General features: G+C 38.9%; 1 protein-coding gene across 2 annotated transcripts in view; it reads left to right on the top strand.

Moving 5' to 3' along the window:
• Positions 1–20,163, top strand: part of zswim8 (zinc finger, SWIM-type containing 8) — a 69,065-nt gene extending 48,902 nt beyond the window's left edge. Inside the window, exons 22-27 of one of the 2 annotated variants that reach the window (XM_052150514.1) lie at positions 3,955–4,446; positions 4,814–4,994; positions 6,330–6,500; positions 6,805–6,924; positions 9,238–9,416; positions 18,665–20,163. In XM_052150514.1, the coding sequence (XP_052006474.1) occupies positions 3,955–4,446; positions 4,814–4,994; positions 6,330–6,500; positions 6,805–6,924; positions 9,238–9,416; positions 18,665–18,868 (1,347 nt within the window). In that variant the 3' untranslated portion in view covers positions 18,869–20,163. The remainder of the gene's footprint in view (positions 1–3,954; positions 4,447–4,813; positions 4,995–6,329; positions 6,501–6,804; positions 6,925–9,237; positions 9,417–18,664) is intronic. The other variant, XM_052150515.1, reaches the window with a different exon arrangement.
• Positions 20,164–20,853: the final 690 nt, after the last annotated feature.

Genomic DNA, 20,853 nt, shown 5'->3' with positions numbered 1-20,853 from the left:
TAACAGTGGAGTGTTTGATTCATCAGGTGTTGCAGCAGTAACAAGGACACAGTATTTTAAAGATAATTTTATAAAAATCCAAATTTTACAGATCTTTATTGTAAAGCGTTTAAACAATGTTTTCCATGCTTGTTCAAGGAACCATAGACAATGAATGAACATGCACCTCTGGAACGGTTGATAAGACACTAACAGCTTACTGATGGTAAAAAATTAGGACACTAAAGAGACCTTTCTACTGACTCTGAAATACACCAAATGAAAGATGCCCAGGGTCCCTGCTCATCTGCATCAATGTGCCTTAGGCATGCTACATTGAGGCATGAGGACTGCAGATGTGGTCAGGGCAATAAATTGCAATGCCTGTACAGTGAGACACCTAAGACAGTGCTACAGGGAGACCGGAAGGACAGCTGATTGTCCTCGTAGTGGCAGACCACGTGTAAAAACACCTGCACAGGATCTGTAAGTCCGAATATCACACCTGCATGACAGGTACAGGATGGCGACAACAACTGCCCGAGTTACACCAGGAACACACAATTCCTCCTCCAGTTCTCAGACTGAACGTTATAGGCTGAGAGAGGCTGGACAGAAGGCTTGTAGGCCTGTTGTAAGGCAGGTCCTTACCAGACATCACCGACAACAATGTCACCTATGGGCACAAACCCACCAGCGCTGGACCAGACAGGACTGGCAAAAAGTGCTCTTCACTGATGAGTCGTGGTTTTGTCTCACCAGGGGTGACGGACTCACGTTTATTATCGAAGGAATGAGTTACACTGAGGCTTGTACTCTGGAGCGGGATCGATTTGGAGGTGGAGGGTCTGTCATGGTCTGGGGCTGTGTATCACAGCATCATCGGACTGAGCTTGTTGTCATTACAGGCAATCTCGACACTATACGTTACAGGGAAGACATCCTCCTTCCTCATGTTGTACCCTTCCTGCAGGCTCATCCTGACATGGCCCTCCAGCATGACAATGACCTGCCTGAGTTTTGGATTTTTTGGTGAATGAAGCATACTGTATGATCCGACCTCTAAGAACAGCTTTAAGTGCCTCCCAAGCCACGCCCACAGAGGATGCTGAGGACCAGTTGGTCTCCCATGTAAACATTAATTTCAGCCATTAACATTTGTTGGAATTCAGGATTTTGCAAAAGGGATACATTAAAGCACCAACTATTTGATTTCTTTTTATCCATATTTGGCAACCCCTCTAAACTCACCAGGGTGTGATCTGAAACCAAGATATTTCCACAGATTAAACGAGGGACCTGGATGTATAGTAAAAAATCTATTCTAGAATAAATCTTATGGACCGATAAGATGAAATTTATAGTCCCTACAAGATTGGGTTAAAAGTCTCCAAATATCTGCAAGACCAAGATTTTTACACATCCTGTGAAGCGTCAGTGTTTCACACTTTTGGTTCACTATGATCAAGGACTGAATCATCAATAGATTAAAGTCTTCTCCCAATATTATAACTTTAGTGGTGCCAGCGGCAACATCCTTCAAGATCTATAAAAAAGCCGTGATCATCAGCATTAGGTGCTTAAATATTAGCCAAAATCGACCTTTGCCCCTGAATTTCTGCTAAAACAATAATGACTCTTCCTAATTTATATTTAATCTGTTTGAGACATTTGAATTGTTGATGTTTGCTTATCAATGTAATGACTCCCCTGCTCTTACTTGAGCTAGCACTAAAGAAAACATGTCCAGCCCATATCTTCCCAAATTTTTCAGCTTCCTGCAGGGAAAGATCATATTTCTTACATTTAAGAAAAGAAAAACCTTCCTTTTTATGGGGTGCCCCAACCCATTCACATTCCATGTGGAGAGAGACAATCCACTCATATTAACATTTGACAGTTTGACATATTAGAGAATTTATATTGTGTGTCAAAAATAAATTTATAAAGACCACAATCCACATTAGCACAACAATCAACCCCCGAACTTTGCCTAGAACAGAAAAAACATAAAAAAGAATAAAAAACATGCAAATTAACCCCACACACGAAAGCGCCAACTGCCGTCCATCCCTCTAAACACAGACAATCCATGTACGCCTACGAGAGCCCCTGCGACAACTTTGCCTTCCGATTGCTCAAGTCCGGTGCATCTTTACAAATATTTTGTAATACAGAATTACACAACAGAATGTGTAGATTCATCCACTTAATAGTCTCGAAGGTGTGTGCCTCCACAAAACAAGCTCCAGCCGCTAGCGGAACCAGCACAATAATGAAAACGGGCTGTTCAACTCACCCCAATGTCCTGCAAGTAATGTTGCACAAAACCAACTAAAGCCAAAAGGAGGCATAAGCCCCCAAAACGATCAGATTCTTCCACAAGCTCTCCCGAAGAAATTATACTACACATAACAAATTCCTGCTGCTAGGCGGAACCAGCACAAAACAAAACGAAAAAGGCACTCCGTTCCCTCGGACAGTCGAGTGCATGTTCGCTGAGATAGATCCACTAGGCGGCAACATGAAAATCACCAAATGGCTTACTCAAATCTATGTTGGCCAATGATTGCTGTTGGCATGTAAATATTTTATGGCCATCCTTCATATCTATTCTCAATTTGGCCGGAAATATCAGAGCAAAAGCAACCTTTCATTGATGTAAGAGATTCTTGCATTCACTGAATCGTTCACGTTTCTCCTGTCAATTCGCAAAGTCTGGGAAAAAGAAAATGCTGTGGTTCCTCCAAGAGAGCTTTCCTTTACTCCTCGCCTCACTTAACACAAGATCTTTATCGGATGATTTCAGAAATATGGCCAGAATTGATTGGCGCCTGTCTCCCTCTGTGGATATCCAAGCCAGGACCCTGTGACCTTGCTCGATTTCCAGATTATGGCCTGTTATGTCAAGCAGACTCTGGAGGAGCCCATCAAGAAATTTCACCATATCTCTGCTGCCTTCATGCTCAGGAATTCCAACAATTCGGACGTTGTTTCAGGATTTTGCCGGCTACGATTCTCAAGGTCTTCCAATTTTTCAAAAACGTGCTCCAAATCTCCCATGGTCGCTAGCGTGTTAGCTGCTAATCCAAATCTCGACGTCCGACAATCTTGTAACCAAATCGACGAAGTGATCGATCGATGTATTACTGCATTAGATCCTCAAATTCTGCAACAACCTTCATCAGCATTGCCGACACATTCATCAATTCATGCTGGATTTCTTTCAGTTCACCGCCCGAATTGAGACCGTTGTATAGAATCAGGGTGTAATGAATCTCACCGGTTTATGACACATATTATTAACACTAGCAAAGTGCTTAGAGCTCGCCAATCACATATCCTCTCCTTGCATGACGTCACGTGACTCTCCCATCTGATGCATCTTTGATATTCGACCTGATCAAGAGGATATCTGGGTAATTTTATGCATTCTTGGTACTTGTGTTCTTGAGTATCTTAATTGAACTTAGGCAGTGGATGATGACGTCGAACAAGTCCACGAGAACAAAAAAAAATGCACATAGAGAAATGGGCAAAGAGTATCACATAGCAGTCGTAGCGTGCAAGCGTTGAACGCGTTCGCATTTGCTCACGGTTTAAAGAGTATACTTCAAAAGGCAACGTGGTTGACTTGCCGCAAACCTATCCAGAACTATACCTGGGCTTTAACGTTATAGTACCAATACAAGGCCAGCGTTCGGGTTTGTTGACATCGGCATATCTGTGTGCTTGCTCAACTTTGGAAAGGGGGTGTGTATAACTCAGTGGCAAGTGGTGGAAGTTCTGTATTGGATAAAAACAATTTCAGCACCTTTAATGAACAATTTTGCACAATTCAGATTAGATTGCCTGATTACACATTGTACTCGTGTAAAGGAAACATCCTTACACTCGGCACACATCTTTGTTTTTGCACGCCATTACCATGTAATAATTTCCTGTTGCCATTTCTCTGCGTTTTTCTCTCCTTAGGATAACTTGATGTTGGAGAAAGCCTGCATGGCGGTTGAGGAGGCAGCAAAGGGAGGAGGTGTATATCCTGAGGTTTTGTTCGAGGTGGCTCACCAGTGGTATTGGCTGTATGAGCAAACGGTGGGTGGTGGCTCAGGGGCCCAGCGAGAAGGTTCGGTACGCTGCAGGGCCAACGGTGGAGCAGGGAGGACGCCCCCTGAGGGAAGCTGTGGTATTCTTGATAACAGTGGAGTGTTGGATTCATCAGGTGTTGCAGCAGTAACAACAACAGTGACAGCGGCAGCTGTAGTACCTGTCATTTCCGTTGGCTCCACCATCTACCAATCACACGCGCTGCCCGGCTCTGCCATTGCGCACACGCAAGGCCTGCATCCCTACACCACCATTCAGACCCATCTGCCCACTGTCTGCACCCCACAGTTTCTGGGCCACCCACTTCAGCACGTCCCTCGTCCTGCTGTCTTCCCTGTGACTGGGGCCACTTACCCACAAGTACGAGCACTGTCAGTTTTTTTTAGTTGTGACATGAATAATGGATCTCAATTTACTGTTCATACCATAATTACAGTCTGTAATATTGTTTGTTGTATTCATGTTAACTGAAGGTGATAAATACTCAATTTAACGATAATGCAGAAGCATACGTGTAGCTCTGCATCAAGATATCCCTTGATGAAATAAAGAGTATAAATTAATTAAAATGAGAAATTCATAGCAGTTTATTTTTATGTTTCTAAAGATACACTTTACAACTGTGCCTGAATTGATTATATGACTTAGAATTTTTGGAACACCATGGATATATAACTTTTAGCAGGATAATGAACCTAGTTTAAAGTGGATCTGTTTGTCTTTTCAGGGAATGCACCCTGCCTTTATTGGTGCACAGTACCCATTTTCAGTGACCACTGGCCCACATCCTCCTATGGCAGCAACTGCTCTGACTTTCCCTGGAGTTCCTGTGCCATCCATGACCCAGATTGCCGTCCACCCATTCCACACCGCAGAAGCAGCACTGCCCCTCAGCACTACTGTGGCAGGTAAGGAGGGAGAGAGTGCAATAAGAGAGTGCATGCATAGGTGTAAAAAAATGGTCACAATGAAATCTCAGTCTAAAAGTTCATTGAAAGTTTGGGCATCCTATCTGTTAAAATACAATATTAAGTTACAGTTTGCATCTGAAGTAATGAATAGTGTTTTGACGTGTCTAAAATGAGAAAAGGATTGCTGTCCTAGAAAAGGATATTTTATTCTACCCAGACTACTGTCCTATCACCCAATGAAACATACATAACAATTACTCTGTGTACCTTTAATTCAGTGCAGAATTTACCAGAAATTTTTTAGTTTTGAGAATTGCTGCTTTGTGTGAAAGAATCTGCTTTCAGCAATCATTTTATTCCAGAGATATTATAAGGGTAGGATTCAGGATATGTAATACTCCTGTTTTCATTTATACAGTATATAGGTGTAGATGTAAATCAATAGGAGAAATCGTAACCGTAAATTTGACAGCGGTTTTCACTCCTTACTGTAAGGAGTAAAAGCTAATTGCCTTTTGTTTGTTCTAGAACGTGCATGCACAATACCTAGACCAGTCTGAAAATATAGTTTTCCCAATAAAGTTCACCCAAAAATGTAAATGTTCTCATCATTTACTCAACCTCATCCCATCCCAGATATGTATGACGTTCCTCGTTCTGCATAACACAAAGATTTTTAGAAGAATATTTCAGCACTGTAGGTCCATACAGTGCAAGTGAATGGTGGCCAAAGTTTGAAGGTCCAAAACACATATAAAGACAGCATAAAAGTAATCCATATAACTCCAGTGGTTTAATCCATATCCTCAGAAGCAATATGATGAATAAATTAATATACAAGTCCTTTTTTTTTTTTTTTTTTTTACTTACTATAAATCAGCACCTACTGGGCAGGGAGGATAATTTATAGTAAAAAAGGACTTAAATATTTATCTGTTTTTCCACCCACATCTATGATCTCGCTTCTGAAGATATGGGTTAAACCACTGGAGTCTTATGGTGCCTTTATGTGCTTTTTGGACCTTCAAAGTTCTGGCCACTATTCACTTGCATTGTTTGGACTTGGAGAGCAGAGATATTCTTGTAAAAAAAAAAAATTGTGTTCAGCAAAAGAAATAAAGCCATACATCTGGGATGGCATGAGGGTGAGTTAATTATGAGAGAATTTTCACTTTTGGGTGAACTATTACTTTTAAAGTAGCTGTACTCGTGCGGATGGAAATAGTAGCCTGGAGACATTACCAATATGGCTGCAGTGTGAACTGACTTGCTTTAAAAAGATTTTGTTTATTTTATATTTGAGACACATGAACATTCTCATCTTTGACTCAGTAGGAGTACACTCTGGCTCTACCATCCAGGCCATTCAGGGGGCTTCACTTTCAGGACTCTCATCCCAGCCCGCCTCACTGGTCAGCGCACCCTTCCCTGTAGAGGACGAGCAGCATAGTCAACCAATCAGCCAGCAGGGGCTGCATTATCTACACTCAGCCTACAGAGTCGGTAAGGACGGCTGATTTCTGATTACATGGATCCTTTAGGGCATGGCTTGCCTGTCCTTATGTTGCTTTTTTGCACTCATTAGGATCCATCTGGTCCTGAATTGTGGTGATTAATTATCAAGAAAGGTGAGGGAGATGAGTCCATGTTGCAGGACTGACAAAGAACTCTCACAGTGAGAAATATTAAATAAGGCATGACCCTGTACTCGCAAAGGAGATTAGGACATTGGGTGCATGAGCCAATTCTATACTTGATCGATACAGTGGCTGATTGCTGACTGTAAACTATTCCTGCTCCCATTTAGGCATGCTGGCTTTGGAGATGTTGGGAAGGAGGGCCCACAACGATCATCCAAACAACTTCTCCCGTAGTCCACCATACACAGAAGACGTCAAATGGCTGTTAGGCCTGGCTGCACGTCTCGGTATGCCCACATTAAATATGGCTTTAGGTTTTCTCAAATTGTTTAATTTCCTGTTACCTGCAAAAATAGCTAAGGTGGTGAAATCAGCTGTATATGAGGGGTTGCCATATTACTTTGCCTTTAGCTGAGAAGAGGAAGAGGATATTTAACAGTAAGACTCTTAACATAGTTTTTTACATTTTGATGTCTTTCCTTAAAGTTGGGGTTGTATACTTGTCTGATCGCAGAACGTGGCCAGATTTTATTCTCTTAAATGTCATCGTTGAAAATGTAGAAGTATAAAGGATTATAGTAGAATTTCTTTTTGACTTGTTCAGATCAGAGATCCTATCAAACAACTGTTTTTTCTGCTTCCTTGCTATATTTCCCTATTTAGAAGGGATAAAAGGCTGATCAGATGGTAATGAAATGGAGCATTTTGTCATTTAGCACAGAAAATAAATTTGTCTTGTCCATCAATTTGTCAAATAAACAAACACGAAACAGCAATTCACTTACAATTAAAGTCTATGGGGCAATTGTACTGGAGGGTTTGAAAGCAGAACTGTGAAGCTTTAATTTTTTTAAACACTTAAAAATAGATTATTATTTGATCTAAATCATCCTTTTAGGTTGGACTAGTTTTCTAGATGGATGAACTTCTGAGTTCGTAACTGGAGGTGGTTTTCTAGCAATCTATTACACCAGTCACATTTTAACACTTCTATTATTATTCTGTACTTTCATAACAGTGTCACAATTCCATAATATTAATGTTACATTTCTTTAACACATAAATTCAGTGTAATTTAAGTGTATAAAAAAATGTACGCAATTAATCATATGCCTGGACCGGAATGGTCAATTCAAAGTTTATTTATATAGCACATTTAAAAGCTACAGAAGTTGACTTAAAGTGCTACACTATTAAAAGTAAATAAATACATCAAAACAATACAACTAAAGTAACATATAGATAAAAATACATATATAGTTAAGAATACTAAGATTTGTAGTTTCTTAAATTGTACCAAAAACAACCAATAACAAACTCAAATTACGTCTGAGGCAAATGAATATACAGTAGATGGGACTTTAGGCTGGATTTAAACATTTGAATGGGGGGTTAAGACTTAATGAGAACGTAAGATATTCAAGAGCTTTGGGGCAGCGGCAGAGAAAGCTCAATACCCTTTTGATTTACACCTATAGTGGGGAACGGATAAAAAGAGTTTATTGCTTGACCAAAGCGACCTGGGAGCAGAATGAATGAATGAATGAATGAAAAAACTTTATTAATCCCGATAGGGAAACTAGTTTGCCACCAACCATACAGCCATCAAACAAACACAATACACAACTAACAAATAGACAATTCTGGATTAACAGACTAATAATAATAGGCCCTAATTAGGAAACACAATGTGAATAGAATTCAATTTCACAGTTCAAATTAACGATGTTCATTAAAAAATCTAACCGCTGAAGGAACAAAAGATGATCTCATGCGCTCACTAGAGCACCGGGGCATTATCAATCGCTCACTGAAAGAGCTTCTGAGTCCTTTAAACAGATTGTGAAGTGGATGGCCTTCAAAGAACAGGACAAGTTTTAGTTTTGAACTTGTTCTCTTCTCCACAGTAACCTCCAATACATCTGGGTTAAGACCAATTACTGAACCAGCTCTCTTAATCAGCTTATTTATCCTATTCTTATCTTCAACAGATATACTACCCCCCCAATAATATATGTATTATAATAATAATAGAATATGGCTGAAGAAGGTCAGAGATATATTGGGGAGCTTGAGACATTTTAAACTGTGTTTTACTTGACACAGTGACCTAAATGCTGTGTTTATGATGCAATTGTGTTTATGATTTTAACAAATCTAGACAGATTGATGAATTCAAATACAAAATGGATTGCTTTGGACTGTAGTTGGATTCAATAATATGGAAATAAACAATATATTGCCACTTTTTGTATTGTCTTACACTTCACTCGTCTGCTACAATAATGTAATGCATTTAAATGATCTGAATGATTACATTTTATAATATATATTATAGTTTTTTTTTCAAACTATGTTATAGTTTGAATTATGTAGATATAATTATTTAATCATTATATATTGAAGTATTGTTATGTGAGGGCTTTTCTCAGCAAAAATATATATATGCAATTTTGATTTAATGTAATTAATTATATTACAATTTTAAATCGATTGACAGCACTAATTCAAATGATCTCTAATATCGGCCTTATATTTTTTCTTTTTAATCAGATGATTTCTTGTTTCCTTATCTATCTTCTGCATGCATCTTTCTGCAGGTGTGAACCTTGTGTACCAGTTTTGTGTTGGAGCAGCAAAAGGTGTTCTGAGTCCGTTTGTCCTGCAGGAAATCATTATGGAGGCTCTGCAGAGATTAAATCCTGCACATATCCATGCACACCTCCGCACTCCTGCCTTCCACCAGCTTGTGCAGCGCTGCCAGCAGGCCTACTTGCAGGTACAGATTCACAAATCCCCAAGATTCACCATGGGGGACTAATCATGCTAATATTATTACTAATAACATTGCTAATGGGATGAAATACAGATATAAATCTGTACCCGGATCGTGATCCAGGAACACATTCTTCCACTGAAAGAATCATTTAAAATTAAATATAGAGCATTGTAACGAAGGAAAGTCTCAATTTCAAAATAAGAGTCCATTTGGGCTTGTTTATAGTTTAAAGTGCCTGGTTATGCATCACGTCTTAATTTTTTTCATAGTAAGGAAATATGAAAAAGGAAAGACTAAGATTTATATATTTTTTTAACATTCTATAAATCGATTGTAAAAACTATTGGCCAATTAATCGGTTATCAGCTTTTTCCACCACCTTAGTTATCGGTATTGGCACAATTCGCCATCGGTCGACCTCTAATATTGATTTCTTGTTTCATTCAAGTAGCAGTTTTTTTTTTTTTATTACACATTTGGTGGCAACAAACCAAATTGCAAAAATGCAGTTTTTCAAGCACATTTCCATAACGTTGTGTGCTTCAAATTCATGCCTGTGGTTAAGACATAAGTTGATCATAACAGTACGACATGCTTCTTAGAGTTTCTTTCATTTCCATTTAGGCCAATGTGGTGTTAAAAAGGTCTTTAAAAAGTCTTGGATCTAGCATCATGAAACCTGCAGAAGACACTGTGTATTGAATCAGGAGCAACTGTCATAAAATCGGTTTTCTTTTGGTTAGACTTAAATTTCTGCTAAATTTCAAGTAGAGAATTTGAGTTGAGTTTTAGGGTATTTAGAGTGGTGGCGAGGCTGGATTGTGATGGCATTTTCACCCACGTTGAATATAAATTTGCACAAACATTTCTGTAGTGTTACAACTAGAGAAGGGTGCCTGAGTGTATTCACAGGATGGGGCATACTGATGAGAGAGCATCAAACACACAGTGACAGCCCAAAGCCAAGAGCTGCTTCCTAGAGGAACAGCACACACATGCCATCTCCCCCTCACACACAGACACAATCTAGTAGTTACCTGCTAGCTAGCTCAGAGTCTGTTTTTCTCTTTCAAAGAGGTTTCAAGTTGTTGCATTGTCAAACTACGCATATGTTTACGCAAGTGTTTACCATGCTGTTGTAGCCGTCTTGCATTTAAAAATGCCCAGATCAAGGGAGACTTCCATATGTCTGCCACTGTAAATCTTTGCAGATGAGTGTAAAGTAAATGTGGAAGGGAGACTGTGCCAGTTTTAATCAACTATCTACATGCGTGGCTAATTAGATGAGGGACCAGAGGCTATACTTAAGCGGAAATCTATGCACACTGTCACGGAGTCATTTTGTATGTCGCTGGTGCACTCCATATAAGGCGTGTCCCTATAATCATCCAATGACATGACACTATAACTTGTTTACATTTGTATTAAAACAGGTTCAGCGTGATCCTGCCTTATTGTGTCTCACAATACAGTGAGACACAATAATACTCTATTTAACTACAAAAAGCATAACACTAATACCTAGGCCTAGGTTTGCATTTATTCCATCTTTTTTCCCCACTGTTCTCTCACTCATAGTTGAGTATTTTAGCTTTTCAAAGGATACTCCATTGACCATGGACACATTCAATGCATAGGTACTATAACTGCTTTGTGATACTTTTTAGTGCAGTCAGATTCTGACACGTGCAGTTCGCTGTCTGATGAAAAACACGTAGCTCCAAAAAACTAATTTTTCAAGAGCATGGAAAAACTATTTTTCTCATAAACAATCTTACAAGATATTGTTAAAAAAAGAGAGCCTGATAAAACATCTTTTCATTGGTCATTTCGATGCACAATTCAAACAGTAGGAAGAGGTCATTCAGTGCATTCTGTCTATGGTAAAAAGTACAAATGACCAAATGTGGAGATACGTGTTTTTCATCGTAAAGCGACCATATTTAAAACAAATTTCCACTGGCCACAATTGTTAACATGATTTATATGAGCCTTAATAATAAATCAATAATGAACCCTTTAAACAAACTCTTCTAACACTATTAGAAGAGTATGGTTAGAACTACTTTTTATCTTCTAACACTATGGTGCTAATGAAGTGCCCGACTTGGTCTTCTGCTGTTGTGTAGCACATTCACCTCAACGTTCAATGTGTTGTGCATTCTAAGATGCTATTCTGCTAACTACAATTGAGTACAAAAGAGTGGTTCTCTGAGTTACCGTAGGAGATCCCAGGAGGTCAGCAGTTACAGAAATACTCAAACCAGCCCGTCTGGCACAAACAATCATGCCACGATCGAAATCACAGAGATCACATTTTTCCCCATTCTGATGGTTGATGTGAAGCTCCTTACCTGCATCTGCATGATTTTATGCATTGCTCTGCTGCCACATGATTGCCTGATTAGATAATCACATGAATAAGAAGGTGTGCAGGTGTTCCTAATTAAGTGCTCAGTGATTTAGAAATTCAAAAAATATTTCGGTCACAAATTTAACTGGGGGGTTAATAGTATGAAATTATTTACAATCATTTAGCATATTTAGAACTTCCAAAATGATTTGCAACAACTGTAGATTACCTGAGAGGACAAACTCCTGCATTACATTTTCATGTTCGACCCTCAGTGCTGGGCGGATTACTTGTTAATAGCCATCAGGTACTGATTACAAATTATATGACAAAAAGGGTAATCTAATTGGATTACTTTGAACAATTCTATTTTATTTTGTCGCAAGCATTAGAGTAGGATAATCATTTTAACATAAATGTACAAAGAGGTAGAAAATGTGTTCCATTTATTACTAACAAAAAAAGTGCATTAAACATTACATGAATGAAATAAACATTAAAGCATTAAAGTAAAGAAAAATTTACTTTTACATTGTGTTTGTACATAAATGTGAGCCTGCAGTGTGTACACAACCACCCTACAATGTAAAAAGTCCACCCAATCTCTTTCTCATATTTCTATTAATCAAAAACTTAGTGCCAAAATGAATGTTTTTCATTTCTGCTCTAAAGTGATGTCACATTAGAGCAGGCTTCGCCCACAACTGGTGACAGACTCCACCCTATTATCATAGATCCTCCCCTGAGTGATCTACACACAGTCCGCCATTTTTTTTCTGCTCTGGAGCAGCTGCAGTGAGAAGAATAATATCTTGGCTTCGTAAGCGTCATAAGTGTTCTGTTGTTGGCTGTAAAAGTGAACATGAGAGTCTTCATGTACTCCCGGCATCAGAGCCACTGAAAACGCACTGGACAAGTTCTGTTTTAGAAGGAAATGTGCCCCAAAATGTGTGTATGTTTGTGCAAATTGTTTTACACTGGACTGCTTTGTGAGTTCTTGTCAATATAAAGCAGGATTTAAAAAAATTTGATTCTCAAGCATGGATCAGTACCAACTGTTCGTATTCCAGCTTTATATCCTGAAGATGTAAGTATCGCACTTTATATTTTGTGAATGTTTGCAAATCGCCTTTCCGAATGTGCTTTGTAGCTAATTCCACGGCTAATGCAGCTAAAGTTACCATTGTCTCTGATTGTATTCACGAGACTAGAGATATATATATATATATATATATATATATATATATATATATATATATATATATATATATATATATATATATATATATATATATATATATATATTAACAGTCCAGCCCTGCTGACAGCGTAAATACCGGAGTTCAGTCAAATATGTATGAATATATATATAGTGTGTGTGTATGTATGTGATGTAGATGTGTATGTGTACAATCTGCTCAGTTACTGGGATTTTCACGCACAACCATTTCTAGGGTTTACAAAGAATGGTGTGAAAAGGGAAAAACATCCAGTTTGCGGCAGTCCTGTGGGCGAAAATGCCTTGTTGATGCTAGAGGTCAGAGGAGAATGGGCCGACTGATTCAAGCTGATAGAAGAGCAACTTTGCCTGAAATAACCACTCGTTACAACCGAGGTATGCAGCAAAGCATTTGTGAAGCCACAACACGCACAACCTTGAGACAGATGGGCTACGACAGCAGAAGACCCCACCGGGTCCCACTCATCTCCACTACAAATAGGAAAAAGAGGCTACAATTTGCAAGAGCTCACCAAAATTGGACAGTTGAAGACTGGAAATACGTTGCCTGGTCTGATGAGTCTCGATTTCTGTTGAGACATTCAGATGGTAGAGTCAGAATTTGGCATAAACAGAATGAGAACATGGATCCATCATGCCTTGTTACCACTGTGCAAGCTGGTGGTGGTGGTGGTGTAATGGTGTGGGGGATGTTTTCTTGGCACACTTTAGGCCCCTTAGTGCCAATTGGGCATCGTTTAAATGCCATGGCCTACCTGAGCATTGTTTCTGACCATGTCCATCCCTTTATGGTCACCATGTACCCATCCTCTGATGGCTACTTCCAGCAGGATAATGCACCATGTCACAAAGCTCGAATCATTTCAAATTGGTTTCTTGAACATGACAATGAGTTCACTGTACTAAAATGGCCCCCACAGTCACCAGATCTCAACCCAATAGAGCATCTTTGGGATGTGGTGGAACGGGAGCTTGGTGCCCTGGATGTGCATCCCACAAATCTCCATCAACTGCAAGATGCTATCCTATCAATATGGGCCAACATTTCTAAAGAATGCTTTCAGCACCTTGTTGAATCAATGCCACGTAGAATTAAGGCAGTTCTGAAGGCGAAAGGGGGGTCAAACACAGTATTCGTATGGTGTTCCTAATAATCCTTTAGGTGAGTGTGTGTGTGTGTGTGTGTGTGTATGTGTGTATATATATATATATATATATATATATATTATACGCATATATATTATACGCATATATACTGTATATTATACACATACATATACAGGTGCTGGTCATGTAATTAGAATATCATCAAAAAGTTGATTTCAGTAATTCCATTTCAAAAAGTGAAACTTGGATATTATATTCATTCATTACACACAGACTGATATATTTCAAATGTTTATTCCATTTAATTGTGATGATTAAAACTGACAACTAATGAAAATCCCAAATTCAGTATCTCCGAAAATTAGAATATTACTTAAGACCAATACAAAAAAAGGATTTTTAGAAATGTTGGAACAAGAAAAGTATGAGCATGTACAGCACTCGATACTTAGTTGGGGCTCCTTTTGCCTGAATTACTGCAGCAATGCGGCGTGGCATGGAGTCGATCAGTCTGTGGCACTGCTCGGGTGTTATGAAAGCCCAGGTTGCTCTGATAGTGGCCTTCAGCTCTTCTGCATTGTTGGGTCTGGCGTATCGCACCTTCCTCTTCATAATACCCCATAGATTTTCTATAGGGTTAAGGTCAGGCCAGTTTGCTGGCCAATTAAGAACAGGGATACCATGGTCCTTAAACCAGGTACTGGTATCTTTGGCACTGTGTGCAGGTGCCAAGTCCTGTTGGAAAATGAAATCTGCATCTCCATAAAGTTGGTCAGCAGTAGGAAGCATGAAGTGCTCTAAAACTTCCTGGTAGACGGCTGCATTGACCTTGGACCTCAGAAAACACAGTGGACCAACACCAGCAGATGACATGGCACCCCAAACCATCACTGACTGTGGAAACTTTACACTGGACTTCAAGCAACGTGGATTCTGTGCGCCTCCTCTCTTCCTCCAGACTCTGGGACCTTGATTTCCAAAGGAAATGCAAGATGTACTTTCATCAGAGAACATAACTTTGGACCACTCAGCAGCAGTCCAGTCCTTTTTGTCTTTAGCCCAGGCGAGGCGCTTCTGACACGGTGTCTTGTTCAAGAGAGACACAAGGAATGCGACAGCTGAAACCCATGTCTTCCATACGTCGGTGCGTGGTGGTTCTTGAAGCTGCAGTCCACTCTTTGTGAATCTCCCCCACATTTTTTAATGGGTTTTGTTTCACAATCCTCTCCAGGGTGCGGTTATCCCTATTGCTTGTACATTTTTTTTCTACCACATCTTTTCCTTCCCTTTGCCTCTCTATTAATGTGCTTGGACACAGCTCTGTGACCAGCCAGCCTCTTTAGCAATGACCTTTGTGTCTTGCCCTCCTTGTGCAAGGTGTCAATGGTCGTCTTTTGGACAGCTGTCAAGTCAGCAGTCTTCCCCATGATTGTGTTACAGAACTAGACTGAGAGACCATTTAAGGGCCTTTGCAGGTGTTTTGAGTTAATTAGCTGATTAGAGTGTGGCATCCGGTGTCTTCAATATTGAACCTTTTCACAATATTCAAATTTTCTGAGATACTGATTTTGGGGTTTGTCATTAGTTGTCAGTTATAATCATCAATAAAAAGGAATGAACACTTGAAATTGTCAATTATCCAAGTTTCACTTTTTGAATGGAATTACTGAAATCAACTTTTTGATGATATTCTAATGACCAGCACCTGTATATGTGTGTATGTATGTATGTATGTATGTATATGTGTGTGTATATGTGTGTGTGTATATATATATATATATATATATATATATATATATATATATATATATATATATATATATATATACACATATATATATATATACATATATACATATATATATATATATATATATATATATATATATATATATGTGTGTGTGTGTGTGTGTGTGTGTATATATTCATACATGTATGTGTGTATGTATGTATTCATACATGTATGTGTGTGTGTGTGTGTGTGTATATATATATATATATATATATATACTCACCTAAAGGATTATTAGGAACACCATACTAATACTGTGTTTGACCCCCTTTAGCCTTCAGAACTGCCTTAATTCTACGTGGCATTGATTCAACAAGGTGCTGAAAGCATTCTTTAGAAATGTTGGCCCATATTGATAGGATAGCATCTTGCAGTTGATGGAGATTTGTGGGATGCACATCCAGGGCACGAAGCTCCGTTCCACCACATCCCAAAGATGCTCTATTGGGTTGAGATCTGGTGACTGTGGGGGCCATTTTAGTACAGTGAACTCATTGTCATGTTCAAGAAACCAATTTGAAATGATTCAAGCTTTGTGACACGGTGCATTATCCTGCTGGAAGTAGCCATCAGAGGATGGGTACATGGTGGCCATAAAGGGATGGACATGGTCAGAAACAATGCTCAGGTAGGCCGTGGCATTTAAGCGATGCCCAATTGGCACTAAGGGGCCTAAAGTGTGCCAAGAAAACATCCCCCACACCATTACACCACCACCACCACCAGCCTGCACAGTGGTAACAAGGCATGATGGATCCATGTTCTCATTCTGTTTACGCCAAATTCTGACTCTACCATCTGAATGTCTCAACAGAAATCGAGACTCATCAGACCAGGCAACATTTTTCCAGTCTTCAACTGTCCAATTTTGGTGAGCTCTTGCAAATTGTAGCCTCTTTTTCCTATTTGTAGTGGAGATGAGTGGTACCGGTGGGGTCTTCTGCTGTTGTAACCCATCCTCCTCAAGGTTGTGCGTGTTGTGGCTTCACAAATGCTTTGCTGCATACCTCGGTTGTAGCAGTGGTTATTTCAGGCAAAGTTGCTCTTCTATCAGCTTGAATCAGTCGGCCCATTCTCCTCTGACCTCTAGCATCAACAAGGCATTTTCAGCCCACAGGACTGCCGCATACTGGATGTTTTTCCCTTTTCACACCATTCTTTGTAAACCCTAGAAATGGTTATGCGTGAAAATCCCAGTAATTGAGCAGATTGTGAAATACTCAGACCGGCCCGTCTGGCACCAACAACCATGCCACCACGCTCAAAATTGCTTAAATCACCTTTCTTTCCCATTCTGACATTCAGTTTGGAGTTCAGGAGATTGTCTTGACCAGGACCACACCCCTAAATGCATTGAAGCAACTGCCATGTGATTGGTTGATTAGATAATTGCATTAATGAGAAATTGAACAGGTGTTCCTAATAATCCTTTAGGTGAGTGTGTGTGTATATATGTATATATATGTATGTGTGTGTGTGTATACATATATTCATACATGTACATATATTCTTACATATATGACTGAACTCCGGTATTTACGCTGTCAGCAGGGCTGGACTGTTAATTTGGCATACCGGGCATTTTCCCATCACGTTATGCAGAACGGACCACAAAACTGCACCGCGATATGCAGTAAATGACAGTGAACCCCGGGCTATGTAAAATTCGATTTCTCTTCCCAGTCCAGCCCTGGCTGTCCGTCATATTGGTTCTGATTTGTTGTTGCTGTAAAGGCACAGCCCTCTTCCGGAAAGGAGGCGGGGAGCAACAGCTCATTTGCATTTAAAGAGACACACAAAATTAGCATGTTTTTGATTCCACCCAAAAAGAGGGATTGATAACATGGTATAATTATCCATTGGGTATTTTGAGCTGAAACTTCACAGACACATTCTGGGGACACCTGAGACTTGTATTACATCTTGTAAAAAGGGGCATAATAGGTTTCCTATAAGCAGTCTAAAAGTAGTGACAGTGCATGGACAAAATTTATAATTCAAAACACTGAGACATCAAGTTAATTTTAAGTGCCTAAAACAATAGCAGCAATACGAACATTAAGGACCATAAAATTATCATAAAATGAATGAAAATTAATGGCTATAAAATTAAAAGCAATGACGTTGCCTAGGTCAAAGCTTTCGTCTAAAAACAAACACTTTTAATCCTTACTGTTTACTGATAGTTCATCACCTATTCCAAAGCAGAGGTGCAAGATATTATCTTTTTTATTATCCATTATTGAGGTAATAAGAAAAAATACAAAAAATTTTTTAAACATTGTTTATTTTAAGTGCATAAAACAATAGAAACATTACACGAACAAACAGTAATGAACCTGAAATCACCAGCAATGACATTGCTAGGCGAAAGGTAACAGCTCAAATCTAACACTTTTAACCCTTATTATTTATTAATAGTCCATCACCTATTCCTTATCTGAGGTGCATATCTTACTGTTGTAGCTTAAAAGGAGCACATGCTCAATGTTCATCTGTGAAAATATTGCGCTTCGTGGGAAGAATGTTTAATATTGATAAGAAAATAATAAATTAACAATTTACAGCTGTTGTCTTGTTTATGTAATTGTTATCTATAAAAAAAAGTAACTAGTCTGATTACGAGTATTTTAAATGTAATTTAATCCAATTACAAATATGTGATTTGTAATCTATGTAATCCAGATTACATGTAATCTGTTACTACCCAGCACTGCCCACCCTCTTATTTTAATGTCTACTTGTATGTGTTTCAGTATATCCACCATAGGTTGATCCATCTGACTCCAGCAGACTACGACGACTTTGTGAACATTATCCGAAGTGCCCGTGGGGCATTTTGCCTGACACCAGTTGGCATGATGCAGTTCAACGATGTGCTGCAAAACCTGAAGAGGGGCAAACAGACTAAGGAGCTATGGCAAAGGATCTCTTTGGAGATGGCCACTTTCTCACCCTGAAGGCTCTATAAACGCCCGTTCACCTGCAGCTATTCTCCAGACCACTAACACAATCCCACACCGCTCTCTGTTCCCCTTTGTAGGAAGTGTAGCCATGTCAACTTCCTATACAAGCCTACTCACATGACAGAACATTTAGTCCTCCAGGCCCTGAAGTCATGCGAATGTGGAACTGAGCTACTGGGGCAAGAGAATTATTTCAGTCCATGGATCCCTCCTTTGTCAAGTTGTTGAACACAGTGTTGTGTCTGATTTTTCTTTTTATCTTCTTTATTTGGTGTGTACTGTCAAGTAACTTAATGGCAATCTATGTTTTATCTGTGTGTCCTTATATCCTTCATTCAATGATTTCTGTGCTTTGTGATCCCTCTTGAGTTCATTTAGATGGCTGAGAAGGGGCCAAAGGTTTTCACTTGCTATGTTGATGTTTGGTTCAAGTTTGAACAAAACCAATAAATGTCAGACTCGTACTATAACATTCCTCTACCCTGGAGAACAGAGCCTCCACCGGTCAAAGGATTTCAATGTTGGATAATCGATGGCAGTGTAAAAATGAGGAAAACAATCTTTGTTAAAAGAATTAAAGAGACAATTATTATGAAACAATAATCAAAGTACGAGTGAGGATTCTTCAATGTTTTGTTTTATCATTTGTTTTTAGTATTTTGTATTGTATAGCGTGTCTGCAGAGAGCAGGATGAGGGATGGAAGAATGTTATTATTGACTGCTTTGTGGGTTCCTTTTTCCAGTTAACTGTTGGGGTCTTGAGTGCTGGAACAGAGAATTCTGGCTGGACCAGATTACACTGCTTTAACATTTTAATTTAGAATTGTGACATAAGTACACAACAATTAGTCATTTCTTTTGTATCTGTAATCCAGCTATTGGACAAGTCAATTATGATACACACACTTTAAGGTTTTTTTGGAGGGTGGGGCAGTTGGTTCTCATTATAAAATAGGTTAAATGCTCCCCTGTGCCTAGTGTAGTTAAATAGTCGATAAACGTCACTGCCAGATTCCCATGTTTCCAGCATCAGCTCAGCCCCAACTTTGGAACTATTTAGTTGAGAGTGACTGCATAGAAAATGTACTGTGATATTTTTGTATTCAAGTGTAGCTTAGTTGGAAAAAAAAAAAAAAAACATGAAAAAAAAATCTATATAAATATATAAACTGCTGATTGCAAGAGGCTGTAATCTAGAATAAATGGGGAAACATGGAGAAACTAAATTGGAACAAAGCAATATTAAAAATGTAGTATTTACTTAATAAAGATAAATCAAAAACTAATAGATTTTGTGTCTGTTCACATATGATCGGATCTCATTTCAGCACAAATATATATCAAAGGTGCCTTTAACTAAACCAAATAGAAATCATCTACTAACCTTTCTAATGTTTAAAATATGGCAGTTGTTTTTGCAAAAGCTGTTGTCAGAAATGTTTCCTCATTTTGAGCAGTTCAAATGCACATCTTGGCGTTTAGGAGTAAGGAGTGTTATGAGTATTTTGACCGCATGGGGGCAATAGAAGATTAAAATCGAATTGTTTAACTCCTGTTTTGTGGTAGCCTGTCGTGAATTCCAGTTCAACAGAGAGTCTGATGCGTGGCCTAGAAGCTTTGCGTATTCAATACACAGTTAGTTTAGATGCATACAAAGTGGAACTTTTTCATAATTTGTTTTTTAATAAATTAAGTAATCGATTAAAATAACTTCGCAGTGTTTGTCAAACCCACGCCAAACACAGTTCAGGTAGAATGTGCATTAAAAACACGTGTCATCATGCATGATAATTATCACACCGGTCTTGGTTTGGACCCCTACCTAAAAAAAAAAAACTGTTCTGAGGTGCAGTGTGTTGGAAATAAATATTCCAATTTTACAACATCGCGGGGGTTATTTGTAATGATGTGTATCTTAAAATATTATATTCCGGATATTTTACTGTAAATACTCCGCAACCTCAATTGCACGATGTTG

Source organism: Xyrauchen texanus, chromosome 20 (genome assembly GCF_025860055.1).
Source record: "Xyrauchen texanus isolate HMW12.3.18 chromosome 20, RBS_HiC_50CHRs, whole genome shotgun sequence".
Classification (NCBI taxonomy): Eukaryota; Metazoa; Chordata; class Actinopteri; order Cypriniformes; family Catostomidae; genus Xyrauchen; species Xyrauchen texanus.
This window is presented reverse-complemented; position numbering and strand designations above follow the sequence as displayed.